The 14,057-nt window shown below is 48.8% G+C and overlaps 1 protein-coding gene across 2 annotated transcripts in view; it reads left to right on the top strand.

The window, feature by feature from the left end:
- The window catches only part of LOC144479679 (repulsive guidance molecule A-like), a 123,100-nt gene extending 109,793 nt beyond the window's left edge, over window positions 1–13,307 (top strand). For both annotated transcript variants that reach the window (XM_078198693.1, XM_078198694.1), the window contains one exon: window positions 12,174–13,307. In XM_078198693.1, coding sequence (XP_078054819.1) covers window positions 12,174–12,833 — 660 coding nt within the window. In that variant the 3' untranslated portion in view covers window positions 12,834–13,307. The remainder of the gene's footprint in view (window positions 1–12,173) is intronic.
- Window positions 13,308–14,057: the final 750 nt, after the last annotated feature.

Raw genomic sequence — 14,057 nt, 5'->3', positions numbered from 1 at the left:
TAGTGAAATAATATAGATGATTGTAAAGGAATTGTGTTCTGGCAGTCAAGATGCTGCAGGGTACCAGTGTATGGTATAGGGCTGGTATCGATAGTGTCCTGTTGTCCTGGCCCACTGCCGGAGTAGCTTGGTACTTGGGCAAATCGCCACAGCCCTCTTCAGGTCCCAGAGTGAGATGGGAGTGCGGTGTGTTGGAAGTACGGTCAGTGATCCAATGGGATCGGTTAGGGCCCAGCTAAACATTTTCCCTCGATGGGAATTCCTAAAAGCAGCAGAGAAATGACTGTCAGCCACAGCTCAGACGGTAAACGTACGTCAGATGCAAGAATGGATGAATCCATCCGGTGTGTTTGTCTTGGGATTTGACTGGTTGAAAATCTACGTAACAGTTGGGTGGCCAGGGACTATTTAGCGCTAGTTGTGTTTTTTCTCCCATCTACAGTGCCACAGTGTCCCCACGGTGGTGGGGTATTTGTTGCCCCCTATCTAAAGCTACAATGTAAAGGAGATTCCACGGTGCTCCTTGTGGTATGGGGCCTTTTCTCAGCATGGGAACCACCCCAGCTCCAGCCAGTGCTGCTGGTAGGGTTGCCTGTCCTTCTGGGCAATGTTGGGACTTCTGACCTGGACGTACTCTCTGTAACCCTCTATAAAGGAGGTCTGTACCAGCCAGCACCAACCATTCCTACGCTTCCTGAGGCACTTTGGGGGGAGGGGAGTTATTCTGTGCCCCCTTTAGGTGCTTCTGCAGAGGCTTCCTTGTTTGGGACTGAGTGGACGCTGCACTTCAGCCAACACTAGCCATTATTCAGTGTCAATGAGGCATTGCTGGATCAGGAATTCTGCACCGTGGGATTTAATAGGAAGTGATTTGACTGCATGGAGATTCTGTGTTTGGATCAGATAGGCAGCTACCTGGAGTTAATTCAAGCTGACTCTCTCTTTCTCTCTCCTTTTTCGCTCTCGCTCTCTTTTTTGCATTCGCTCTCTTTTTCGCTCGCTCTCTCTCCAACAAGTGTTTTTTTCACACTCTCCCATGGAAGATGGTTTGTTGGACACTGGAATAGTCTTAATTTCATAATTTTGCAGAAAGATTTCTGAATCATTAAATCTCCCCCCAATTCCAGCCTGGTCCAGTTGCTAATTTTTAGCTGGTTGGGCTGAACTCCAGCAATAACAAGCGTTAGACAGGCCGAGGGCTTGAGAGGCACACTGGGGCTTTTCACAGACTTTTCAAATTCGTTACCTGTGGAAAGTTTAGTGCCTGTGTGTGAACACGTTTACTGTTCCGAGGTAGCCCCGTGTGCCAGTCAATCAAAAGTTAGAACCATAGAATCGTTTCAGTGGGGAAAGAGGCCATTGCGCCCATAGACTCTCTGAAAGAACATCCCACCCAGGCCTTCCCCTCCGCCCTATCCCCGTTATCCTGCGCATTTACCATGGCCAATCCACCTAAGCTGCACCTCTGTGGGGGAAACCGGAGCACCTGGAGGAAACCCACACAGACATGGGGAGAACGTGCAAGCTCCACGCAGACAGTGACCCAAGGCCGGAATTGAACCCGGTTCCCTGGCACTGGCAGCAGTGCTAACCACTGTGCCCCTTTAGAAACTGCAGCATCCCACGTGATCCCGTGGCACCTGTCACCCTCTAGTACCTGCTCTCCAGTTATAATGGTGGCGAGCTATTTGGACAGGAGTGGCATCGTAATCAAGTCGATTCCCTATTTGAAATCCAGAAGGAATTACTGGATATTGGTGAAGAGGTATGCCCCCCCCCCCCCCCACTCACTCTCTTGCCCGTCCCCTGTACAATCAACTCATTATTGGCTGTGGAGTTTTGCTGTGGTCAGAATGGTTGCTAGTTGGGTAACGTGATGCATTGTTTGGGTGCTTTGAAGCAGTTTCCATGGTAGCTAGAAGTAAACACACTTTTCAAACATTGAAGCTCCTGGAATGGTGTCTGCATTGAGTAACATTGATGTGGAGATGCCGGCGTTGGACTGGGGTAAACACAGTAAGAAGTTTAACAACACCAGGTTAAAGTCCAACAGGTTTATTTGGTAGCAAAAGCCACACAAGCTTTCGAGGCTCTGAGCCCCTTCTTCAGGTGAGTGGGAATTCTGTTCACAAACAGAACTTATAAGACACAGACTCAATTTACATGAATAATGGTTGGAATGCGAATACTTACAACTAATCCAGTCTTTAAGAAACAAAACAATGGGAGTGGGGAGAGCATCAAGACAGGCTAAAAAGATGTGTATTGTCTCCAGACAAGACAGCCAGTGAAACTCTGCAGGTCCATGCAACTGTGGGAGTTACAAATAGTGTGACATAAATTCTGATTCTAGGATCGCATGATAAAGACTCAGGAGGAAAAAAGCAGAAATATTTATGTGAAATAGTGTGACATAAACCCAATATCCCGGTTGAGGCCGTCCTTGTGTGTGCGGAACCTGGCTATCAGTTTCTGCTCCGCGACTCTGCGCTGTCGTGTGTCGCGAAGGCCGCCTTGGAGAACGCTTACCCGAATATCAGAGGCCGAATGCCCGTGACCGCTGAAGTGCTCCCCAACAGGAAGAGAACAGTCTTGCCTGGTGATTGTCGAGCGGTGTTCATTCATCCGTTGTCGCAGCGTCTGCATAGTTTCCCCAATGTACCATGCCTCGGGACATCCTTTCTTGCAGCGTATCAGGTAGACAACGTTGGCCGAGTTGCAAGAGTATGTACCGTGTACCTGGTGGATGGTGTTCTCACGTGAGATGATGGCATCTGTGTCGATGATCCGGCACGTCTTGCAGAGGTTGCTGTGGCAGGGTTGTGTGGTGTCTTGGTCACTGTTCTCCTGAAGGCTGGGTAGTTTGCTGCGGACAATGGTCTGTTTGAGGTTGTGCGGTTGTTTGAAGGCAAGAAGTGGGGGTGTGGGGATGGCCTTGGCGAGATGTTCGTCTTCATCAATGACATGTTGAAGGCTCCGGAGGAGATGCCGTAGCTTCTCCGCTCCGGGGAAGTACTGGACAACGAAGGGTACTCTGTCCACTGTGTCCCGTGTTTGTCTTCTGAGGAGGTCGGTGCGGTTTTTCGCTGTGGCGCGTTGGAACTGTTGATCAATGAGTCTAGCGCCATATCCTGTTCTTATGAGGGCATCTTTCAGCGTCTGGAGGTGTCTGTTGCGATCCTCCTCATCCGAGCAGATCCTGTGTATACGGAGGGCTTGTCCGTAGGGGATGGCTTCTTTAACGTGTTTAGGGTGGAAGCTGGAGAAGTGGAGCATCGTGAGGTTATCCGTGGGCTTGCGGTACAGTGAGGTGCTGAGGTGACCGTCCTTAATGGAGATGCGCGTGTCCAAGAATGCAACCGATTCCGGAGAGTAGTCTATGGTGAGCCTGATGGTGGGATGGAACTTGTTGATGTCATCATAGAGTTGTTTCAGTGATTGTTCACCATGAGTCCAAAGGAAGAAAATGTCATCGATGTATCTAGTGTATAGCACCGGTTGAAGGTCCCGTGCGGTGAAGAAGTCTTGTTCGAACCTGTGCATGAAGATGTTGGCATATTGATGTTGGCATATCATCTGGAAACCACGATGATCCCCCACGATGATGGCATTGCTGCAACGGCCTCAGTGCTCAGCGCCAACAACTGCCAGTTTCCAGATGCAATTTTACATCTCATCCGCTTCATCCTGGACCACAATATCTTCACCTTCAACAACCAGTTCTTCATCCAGACACACGGAACAGCCATGGGGACCAAATTTGCACCTCAATATGCCAACATCTTCATGCACAGGTTCGAACAAGACTTCTTCACCGCACGGGACCTTCAACCGGTGCTATACACTAGATACATCGATGACATTTTCTTCCTTTGGACTCATGGTGAACAATCACTGAAACAACTCTATGATGACATCAACAAGTTCCATCCCACCATCAGGCTCACCATAGACTACTCTCCGGAATCGGTTGCATTCTTGGACACGCGCATCTCCATTAAGGACGGTCACCTCAGCACCTCACTGTACCGCAAGCCCACGGATAACCTCACGATGCTCCACTTCTCCAGCTTCCACCCTAAACACGTTAAAGAAGCCATCCCCTACGGACAAGCCCTCCGTATACACAGGATCTGCTCGGATGAGGAGGATCGCAACAGACACCTCCAGACGCTGAAAGATGCCCTCATAAGAACAGGATATGGCGCTAGACTCATTGATCAACAGTTCCAACGCGCCACAGCGAAAAACCGCACCGACCTCCTCAGAAGACAAACACGGGACACAGTGGACAGAGTACCCTTCGTTGTCCAGTACTTCCCCGGAGCGGAGAAGCTACGGCATCTCCTCCGGAGCCTTCAACATGTCATTGATGAAGACGAACATCTCGCCAAGGCCATCCCCACACCCCCACTTCTTGCCTTCAAACAACCGCACAACCTCAAACAGACCATTGTCCGCAGCAAACTACCCAGCCTTCAGGAGAACAGTGACCAAGACACCACACAACCCTGCCACAGCAACCTCTGCAAGACGTGCCGGATCATCGACACAGATGCCATCATCTCACGTGAGAACACCATCCACCAGGTACACGGTACATACTCTTGCAACTCGGCCAACGTTGTCTACCTGATACGCTGCAAGAAAGGATGTCCCGAGGCATGGTACATTGGGGAAACTATGCAGACGCTGCGACAACGGATGAATGAACACCGCTCGACAATCACCAGGCAAGACTGTTCTCTTCCTGTTGGGGAGCACTTCAGCGGTCACGGGCATTCGGCCTCTGATATTCGGGTAAGCGTTCTCCAAGGCGGCCTTCGCGACACACGACAGCGCAGAGTCGCGGAGCAGAAACTGATAGCCAGGTTCCGCACACACAAGGACGGCCTCAACCGGGATATTGGGTTTATGTCACACTATTTTACATAAATATTTCTGCTTTTTTCCTCCTGAGTCTTTATCATGCGATCCTAGAATCAGAATTTATGTCACACTATTTGTAACTCCCACAGTTGCGTGGACCTGCAGAGTTTCACTGGCTGTCTTGTCTGGAGACAATACACATCTTTTTAGCCTGTCTTGATGCTCTCCCCACTCCCATTGTTTTGTTTCTTAAAGACTGGATTAGTTGTAAGTATTCGCATTCCAACCATTATTCATGTAAATTGAGTCTGTGTCTTATAAGTTCTGTTTGTGAACAGAATTCCCACTCACCTGAAGAAGGGGCTCAGAGCCTCGAAAGCTTGTGTGGCTTTTGCTACCAAATAAACCTGTTGGACTTTAACCTGGTGTTGTTAAACTTCTTATTGAGTAACATTGCCAGGGATAGTACGTCGATTGGGTGCACTGTTGATTCACCTCTTGGAAGTCAATCCCACTCCGCTGGGACCCCACCGTCCCAGCCAATGAAGTCATTTTGAAGTGTAATTGTAGGAAACATGGCAGTCAGGTGCACAGCAGCTCCACACGCAGTGCAGTGACAATGGGTGGATGATCTGTTTTAGCCGTGTTGATTGAGGGATAAATATCGGTTAGAACACCAGGGAGAATGACCTTGCTCGTTTCACTCGAGTCACAGAGGTTTACAACATGGAAACAGGCCCTTCAGCCCAACTTGTCCATGCCGCCCAGTTTTTAATCACTAAGCTAGTCTCAATTGTCCGGGTTTGGCCCACATCCCTCTATACCCATCTCACCCATGCAACTATCTAACGCTTTTTAAAAGACAAAATGGTACCCACCTCTACTACTGCCTCTGGCAACTTGTTCCAGACACTCACCACCCTCTGTGTGAAAAAATTGCCCCTCTGGACACTTTTGTATCTCTCCCCTCTCACCCTAAACCTATGCCCGCTAGCTTTAGACTCCCCTACTTTTGGGAAAAGATGTTGACTATCCAGCTGATCTATGCCCCTCATTATTTTACAGACCTCTATAAGATCATCCCTTAGCCCCCTACGCTCCAGGGAAAAAAGTCCCAGTCTATCCAGCCTCTCCTTATAACTCAATCCATCAAGTCCCGGTAGCATTCCAGTGAATCTTTTCTGCACTCTTACCATCTAGATGCCATCTTTCTGATTGTAGTTAAACAAGCGTCCTGTCCACACACTCGGGTGGGCATAAAAAGACCCAGTGGCCCTATTTTAAAAGACAAGGAAGAATTTCTCTTGGTCTCCTGGCTGTTATTTATCCCTCGATCAACATCCATATAAGAACATAAACATATTCTTATTAAAAGCCAGTTTTTTGGTTGTTATCTCATTGTTCTTTGCATAAGCTGTCACATTTCCCTGTGTTATGACGAGGGATGTTTGGAATGGCCTCCCAGCCTGAAGTTATGAATAAAAGCTCCAATCCAGCTTTACTTCTAGCTCCTTGATTTGTCCAAATATTGCACAAAATACACTCGTAAAGCCAGAAAGATCACCTGGTCCACATACAATCGTTTGAGCTTACTGATCACAAGGCAATGTTATCAATTATCCTGGTCATCCAGGATATTGGGCAGCACAGTGGTTAGCACTTCTGCCTCACAGCTCCAGGGACCCAGGTTCAGTTCCGGCTTGGGTCACTGTGTGGAGTCTGCACATTCTCCCCGTGTTTGCGTGGGTTTCCTCCGGGTGCTCCGGTTTCCGCCCACAGTCGGAAAGACGTGCTGGTTAGGTGGATTTGCCGTGCTAAATTCTCCCTCAGTGTACCCGAATAGCGCCGGAGTGACAAGGGGATTTTCACTAACTTCATTGCAGTGTTAATGTAAACCTACTTGTGACACTAAGAAACATAAACTTAATTCAGCGTGGCCAATCAAACCCATGCAGACATGAGGAGAATGTGCAGACTCCACACACATATTTACCCAAGCCCAGAATTGAACCTGGGCCCCTGGCGCTATGAAGCAGTAATACCAACCATGATAAATTATAAGATGGTCGCCATTAAATCCAGTAAGGGATTGCGAGAGGGGCTTTTGTCCCCAGAGTGCTGAGAATGCAGAGCTTGCTTCCACAGGAAGTAGCATGGTTGCGTTTAAGGCGAAGCATGATCAGGGGTGCCACAGTGTTTAGCACTGCTGCCTCACAGCACCAGGGACCCGGGTTCGATTCCCAGCTTGGGTCACTGTGTGCGTGGAGTCTGCACGTTCTCCCAATGTTGGCGTGGGTTTCCTCCCACAGTCCACAGATGTGCGGGTTAGGTTGATTGGCGATGCTAAATTCTCCTTAATGTCAGGGGGGGTTAGTAGGGTAAATGGGTGGGGTTGCGGGAACAGGGTCTGGTTGGGATTGTGGTCAGTGCAGACTCGATGGACGAATGGCGGCCTCCTGCACTGTAGGGATTCAGTTCAATGAGCTCGTGAGAGGGATATGAGGAGAATCACGTGGAACATAAATGCTAGGCTGTGCCAAGTGGGCTGAATGGCCTGGTCTCCACTGTAAATGTGAAACAAGTCTGTGAAATCTGTTCTCGCAAGCAGGTTAATAAAAACATTGAGTTGCTCGTGGCGCCCGAGGCCCCATGGCACACTCTGAAATCAACAACAATGATTAAGAATTAGTCAATCCTTCGGAGGAATACATTTGGAAACTTGAGTTGCCAGCACGTTGTGTTGCTAAAACCGCTTTCTGCAGCAGTGTTTTTGTTTGTCGGGTGATGTTGTCATTCAGGAATTAAATGGCGATATTTAATCCTGCGCATTAATTAATCACCCTGGGGCTACATCAGGAGGCTTTGATTAAATGCCATTGTGCTCCGAATTTATATTGAAGTCACTTAATCCACGGGCAATCTCGGGAGTGGGCAAATTTCATCATCTTGAGTTATTCTCGCCTGTCGTTCAATACAGGGTCCTGTTCTTCCTCCAACCCCACAGAGTGGCACAGGGGTTAGCACTGCTGTCTCACAGTGTCAGTGACCTGGGTTCGATTCCCAGCCTGGATCACTGCCTGTGCGGAGTTTGCACGTTCTCCCCGTGTCCGCGTGGGTTTCTTCCGGGTACTCCGGTTTCCACCCACAGTCCGAAAGACGTGCTGATTGGGTGCCGAATTCTCCCTCCGTGTGCCCGAACGGGCACCAGAGTGTGACAACTGGGGGATTTTCACAGGAACCTCGTTGCAGTGTTAATGTAAGCCTATTTGTGATGCTGAACTTTAACCAGGACTCCCCCTCCCAAATGTGGCCACGTCCGGAACCCTCCAGGAGTCTCTCATTGCGAGTTAGGGAAATCAGGGGTTTAACACCATTCCAGTTGGGTTTTTGAAAAAGCAATTAGTAATCACTGTGATTTCTTTTATAAAAGGGAACCTTAGTTCAAATGGGCATCAAGTTATCAGTTAACTGGGGATCCCCCAATAGGAGTTCAATCCGATGGGTGCTTTCACTGTTGGATTAACATTGTAAAATGTTAGCGATTTGTTTAGTGCTGTTACTCTCCTTAATTCCTGGGGTTGCCACTTGTTCCCAGGTCTGAAACCAGACCACATTGATGTTTGTGTTGCATATCGGGCAGCGGAAATATAGTCATAAACCCAAAATCAGTCTTTGGATTGCATAGCATATACTGCACAAAAACAGGCCATTCGGCCCAGCCAGTCCAATGCTGGCTCTTTGCTTCTACTCAAGCCTCCTCGCCTCTTTCCTTATCTAACCCACTATTCCTTTCTCTCCTATGAATAGAATAGATGCATCTATTCTACTCATAGAATCCCTACAGTGCAGGAGGACCCTAGTGTTAGCGGATTAGCAGGGTAAATATGTGGGGTTACGGGAATAGGCCCTGGATGGGATTGTGGTGGACGCAGGCTTGATGGGCCGAATGGCCTCCTTTTGCACTGCAGGGATTCTATGAACACTGCAATGAAGTTGCTGTGAAAATCCCCTAGTCACCACACCTCGGCACCTGTCCGGGGGTACACTGAGGGAGAATTTAGCCTGGCCAATGCACCTAACCAGCACGTCTTTCCAACTGTGGGAGTAAACCGGAGCGCCCGGAGGAAACCCACGCGGACACGGGGAGAACTCCACACAAACAGTGACCCAAGGTCAGAATGGAACCTGGGTCCCCGGTGCTTTGAGGCAGCAGTGCTAACCACTGTGCCACCGTGCCGCCTCATTTGTGTAACACTTGATGCTATCGTTTTGTAAACTAGTTGGTAAGGAAAAGAATAGGTTTGGGAGAGGTGATTGAGGAAATGGGCTCCTGAAGGTGAAGATGCAGATTGATGGGCGGAGAGAGTTTCGGCTGAGGGGTCCAATCGAGTGGGCCCAAAATGGCTGAAAGGTCTGTCACTGAAGCTGAGTGGAAGTCAGGAAAGTGCCGGAGTGTTGAGGGTTGGAGAGTGTGGCAGGGCCTGGGGGACGAGAGAAGGCCGCGGCGATCGAGGGAGATGAGGCCAGGTTTACTTGTGTGTGATTACTTTCAAAATGCGGCCTGTTTGAAAGTGGTAAATCAATGTAGGTCATCAGAGATTGGTTTACTGGGTAAGTGGGGAAGATTTGCAAGTATGCTGGCTGATTGATGCTGTAATAACTCAATGTTGTGTGGCTGAATGGCTTTCCCCTGGGTTAAACCGGCCCTCAACACATGGCTCCCAGACCCACCTACATGCAGTAGTGACGGCAGAGTGGTGATATCACTGGACTGGTAATCCCGAGGGCCCAGGCTAATGCTCAGAGTGCATGGGTTCCAATCCCACCAAGGCAGCTGATGGAATTAAAGTTCAATGAATGAATCTGGAATTGAAAGCCAGACTCGGTAATGGTAACCATGACAACTACCATCAATTGTTGTAAAAACCCATCTGGTTCACTAATGTCCTTTAGGGAAGGAAATCTGCTGTCCTTACCCGGTCTGACCTACATGTGACTCCAGAACCACAGCAATGTGGTTGGCTCTCAACTGCCCTTGGGCAATAAATGCTGGCCAGCCAGTGACGCCCATGTCCCATGAATGAATAAAAAGAGCAGAACTGTTGCCAGTAACTGAGGTGGTTAATATGATTTCAATAATTTTATGATTTGAGGATGATTATAGAACCAGTTTGCTGGATTTTGAGAGGTTTGGCCAATTAAACCTCCGGGAACTCCCTTGGGAAGGGCTGCCTTCTGGGTGACACTGCAGTTGTTGGTCAGAATGGGCTCCTGTGGTAAGACTGGCACTCTCTCACATGATGGGTGTTGCTGCCCACTGAAACCTCTCAATCTAACGGACCATCTTTGTTTTCAGTTGGTGAGTAAGTTAGCGACGATAGAGAGTTGGGTCATTAATTCTTGTATTAATATTTTAACATTGTTACTTTAAAAGCCCCAAAACATTCTCCAGTCTCTTGCACATTGGAATTATCTTGTTTTGCTGCTTTTTTTTCACACAAGGTTTTGCCCCCAATAGCAATCCAGGCTGGTATTCTCTGTCTCCCCCCACCCCACCCCGTCCTTCCCCTCCCCACCCATAGCGTGTTTCCCCGTAGCGGGAGGCAGCCAGCCCACTGATCTTCCAGTCCTGCCGCAGTCGATAGGATTTCCCATTGACTCCCCCCCACCCCCCCACCCCCCCACAGGCTCTGAAGCCAGGCTTCCTTTTCAGGCTGAACTCATTCGTTCTCATTGCCTTCCCAAAGGGGAGCTACTCCTCCGAGGTGCACTTACTTCCTGAGTGATGGGTTCGAGCCCCGCTCCAGGACTCCAGCCGAGTACTGGATTGAGAGAGGTCAGGGCAGGTTATTGGCTTAACAAAGGGGTGCACCATTTGTAATAAATATTTTAGACTGCCACAGATGCTGAATGGCCCACGTACCTCCACACCGTTCTGCTCCTATTTCTCAAAAAAATAACTGGCCACCCTTCAGTGGTGATGTGTCACTGGGTGTCCCCTTATTGCATCCACATCCACATTTCCAAATCCCACAACTGGCTGCCATGTATTAAAGCAAATTACTGCGGATGCTGGAATCTGGAACCAAAAGAGACAATGCTGGAGAATCTCAACAGGTCCGGCAGCATCCGTAAGGAGAGAAAAGAGCTGATGTTTCGAGTCCAGCTTTGACAAAGGGTCGTCTGGACTCGAAACGTCAGCTCTTTTCTCTCCTTACGGATGCTGCCGGACCTGCTGAGATTTTCCAGCATTTTCTCATTTGTTCTCTCTTTGGGGTGGGGATCTGGCAGCCTGGCCTCGTTCTCTGGAATTCTCTCCCAGAACTTTCCATCTCCGCCTCTCTCCAAAACCCTGACTTTGACCAGGTTCAACCCGCTCTTGTTGACTTTCTCTTGGCTCCCTTGAAAGTGGAGTCACAGGTGGACAGAGTGGTGAAAAAGGCATTCCGCATGCTTGGTTTCATTAGTCAGAACATTGAATACAGGAGTTGGAAAGTCTTGTTGAAGTTGTGAGGGACATTGGTGGGGCCACACTTGGAGTGCTGTGTGCAATTCTGGTCAGCCTATTGTAGAAGGGATATTATCAAACTAGAAAGAGTGCAGGAAATATTTACTAGGATGCTACCGGGACTTGATGGTTTGAGTTGTGGGGAGAGGCTGGATAGACTGGGACTTTTTTCTCTGGAGCGTAGGAGGCTGAGGGCTGATCTTATAGAGATCTATAAAATAATGAGGGGCACAGATCAGCTAGATAGTCAGTATCTTTTCCCAAAAGTAGGGGAGTCTAAAACTAGAGGGCATAGGTTTAAGGTGAGAGTGGAGAGATACAAAAGGGTCCAGAGGGGCAATTTTTTCACAGAGGGTGGTGAGTGTCTGGAACAAGCTGCCAGAGGTAGTAGTAGAGGCGGGTACAATTTTGTCTGTTAAAAAGCATTTAGATAGTTACAGGGTACGATGGGTATAGAGGGATATGGGCCAAATGCGGGCAATTGGGATTAGCTTAGGGTTTTTTTTAAAAAAAGGGCAGCATGGACAAGTTGAGTCGAAGGGCCTGTTTCCATGCTGTAAACCTGTATGACACTATGACTCTGTTTTGTCCAATGATGCCACTGTAAAGCACTTCGGAATCTTCTCATGATAGAATATTGCAGTATACAAGGAGGCCAATCGGCCCATATTCTATCCAACTAGTCCTCCTCTCCAGTCTGAAAAGGGCCAAGGAAGTGATTTATGATGCACTTTAGAAAGTTTAAGGCAACCTTTATCAATGCTAACTTTTAGTATTTCTTTTCTTTTTTGTACAGATTACTATCATATTTAAGAGCTATCAGGGATGCACAGAGCAGAAGGTTTATCAAGCAACAACAGACGACCTCCCATCAGCCTTTGTGGATGGTACGAAAAGTGGCAGCGAGAGGGAAGGCGAGAAGAGCTTGCGAATACTTGAGAAAGTTGGCAGCCGCCAGGTTGAGATCCAAGCCCGCTACATTGGCACCACCATCATCGTGCGCCAGGTGGGCAAGTACCTGACCTTTGCCATCAGGGTCCCCGAAGAGACTTTGAACTACGCGGACGAGAGCGTGTGCCTGCAGCTCTGCCTCCACGGCTGCCCCAGGAGCGAGCTCATCAAGGAGCACACCCTGTCCAGGCGGCTGGCCAGCCCCCGGCTGCAGGGGCCCCGGCAGACGTACACGGTGGAGAGCGCCACGGCCAAGTGTCGGGAGATCCTCCAGGTGGAGGACGTCTACTTCCACTCCTGCGTCTTTGACCTCCTGACGACGGGGGACCCGGCCTTCTCCATGGCTGCCCATGGGGCCCTGGAGGACCTGAAAGCACTGCACCTCAATGTTCTCAAATTGCACACCTCCTCCAGGACTGAGGGGGGCAGAAATGGAGCTCCAGCCCATCGCCAAATAGCCCCCATTTACTTGGCATGTCTCGTTTTAGTACTAACCCTCATGTAGTGAATGTGTATACCCTCAGATTGCAAATTGTCTATATAATAATATATTGAAGTGTATATATGTGAAAATGATGTGTAAAGTGCCTGTACATATAGTTGTATTGTATGTTGAGAGCATTTTGTTAGTAACTAGAGTTTTTGTGTACTCCTGTTTTTAAAAACCCTTTTCTCGGAGCTGTGATCAGATGGGCATCTCATCTTTTGCCTATTAAACAAATCCCTCCTGCTAAAGGCTTAAAAGGATTGTCCTGTGCTTAATTTGTATGGCTGCATGTGTTGAGGATGCTATTGGAGGAGATTCTTCTATTTCTCCCCGTGTCGTGTCTCCATGTTCCCTTACCCGTGGACTCCAGCCCTTCAGTATCTCCAGTCAGGAGCCCAGTTGTCTTTGAGATTTAGATTTGCCAGATCTAGGCCGGAATTGTACCGCCCCACCACGGGAACCGGAGTGGGTGAGGGGGTGAACCATGGAAAGGTCTGTTGACCTCGGGCAGGATTTTATGGTTTCAGGATGAGTGAGGCAGTAAGGTCCCGCCCGGAGTGTCCGCAGTGGCTCATGGCTAAAGACCCTGGGTGGGACCTTCCAACCGCACTCGCCCCCAAAGCCAGAAAATCCCACCCGAGGTCAACGGATCTTTGCATAGTCCACCCCTCGCCTGTGACAATTCCTGTGGCGGGCGGGACGGGAACATTTTGCCCCTCGCGTCAGAAGGCTGTGGGTTCAAGTCCTATTCGAGAACTTGAGAGCACCAAAATCCAGGCTGAGCCCACCTTGGGGAACTGAGGGAGTGCTGCACTGTCAGAGTTGTCGCCAAGCGGATGTTATCTTATAGTGAGGTTCTATCTGTCCAATTGGGTGGATGTAAAAGATCCTGTGGCACTATCTCGAAAGATGGGATAGGACATTATCCCTGGTAAAGTAAAAGTTTATTTATTAGTGTCACAAGTAGGCTTACATTAACACTGCAATGAAGTTACTGTGAAAATCCCCTAGTCGCCACACTCCGGCGCCTGTTCGGGTGTTAATGTAAGCCTACGTGTGACACTAATAAATGAATATATAAATAAATGGTTGTAAAACAATTTTGTGACACCCCAAAGACATTATACATCAATACAGAATCACTACAGGGCAGAAGGAGGCCATTCGGTCTGACAGAGCATCTAACCCAGGTCTTATCCCCTTAACCACACACATTTAGCACGGCCAATCCACCTAACCACA

This window comes from Mustelus asterias, chromosome 26, assembly GCF_964213995.1.
Source record: "Mustelus asterias chromosome 26, sMusAst1.hap1.1, whole genome shotgun sequence".
NCBI lineage: Eukaryota > Metazoa > Chordata > Chondrichthyes > Carcharhiniformes > Triakidae > Mustelus > Mustelus asterias.
Note: the sequence above shows the minus strand (reverse complement) of the source record. Positions and strands in the feature narration are given on the sequence as shown.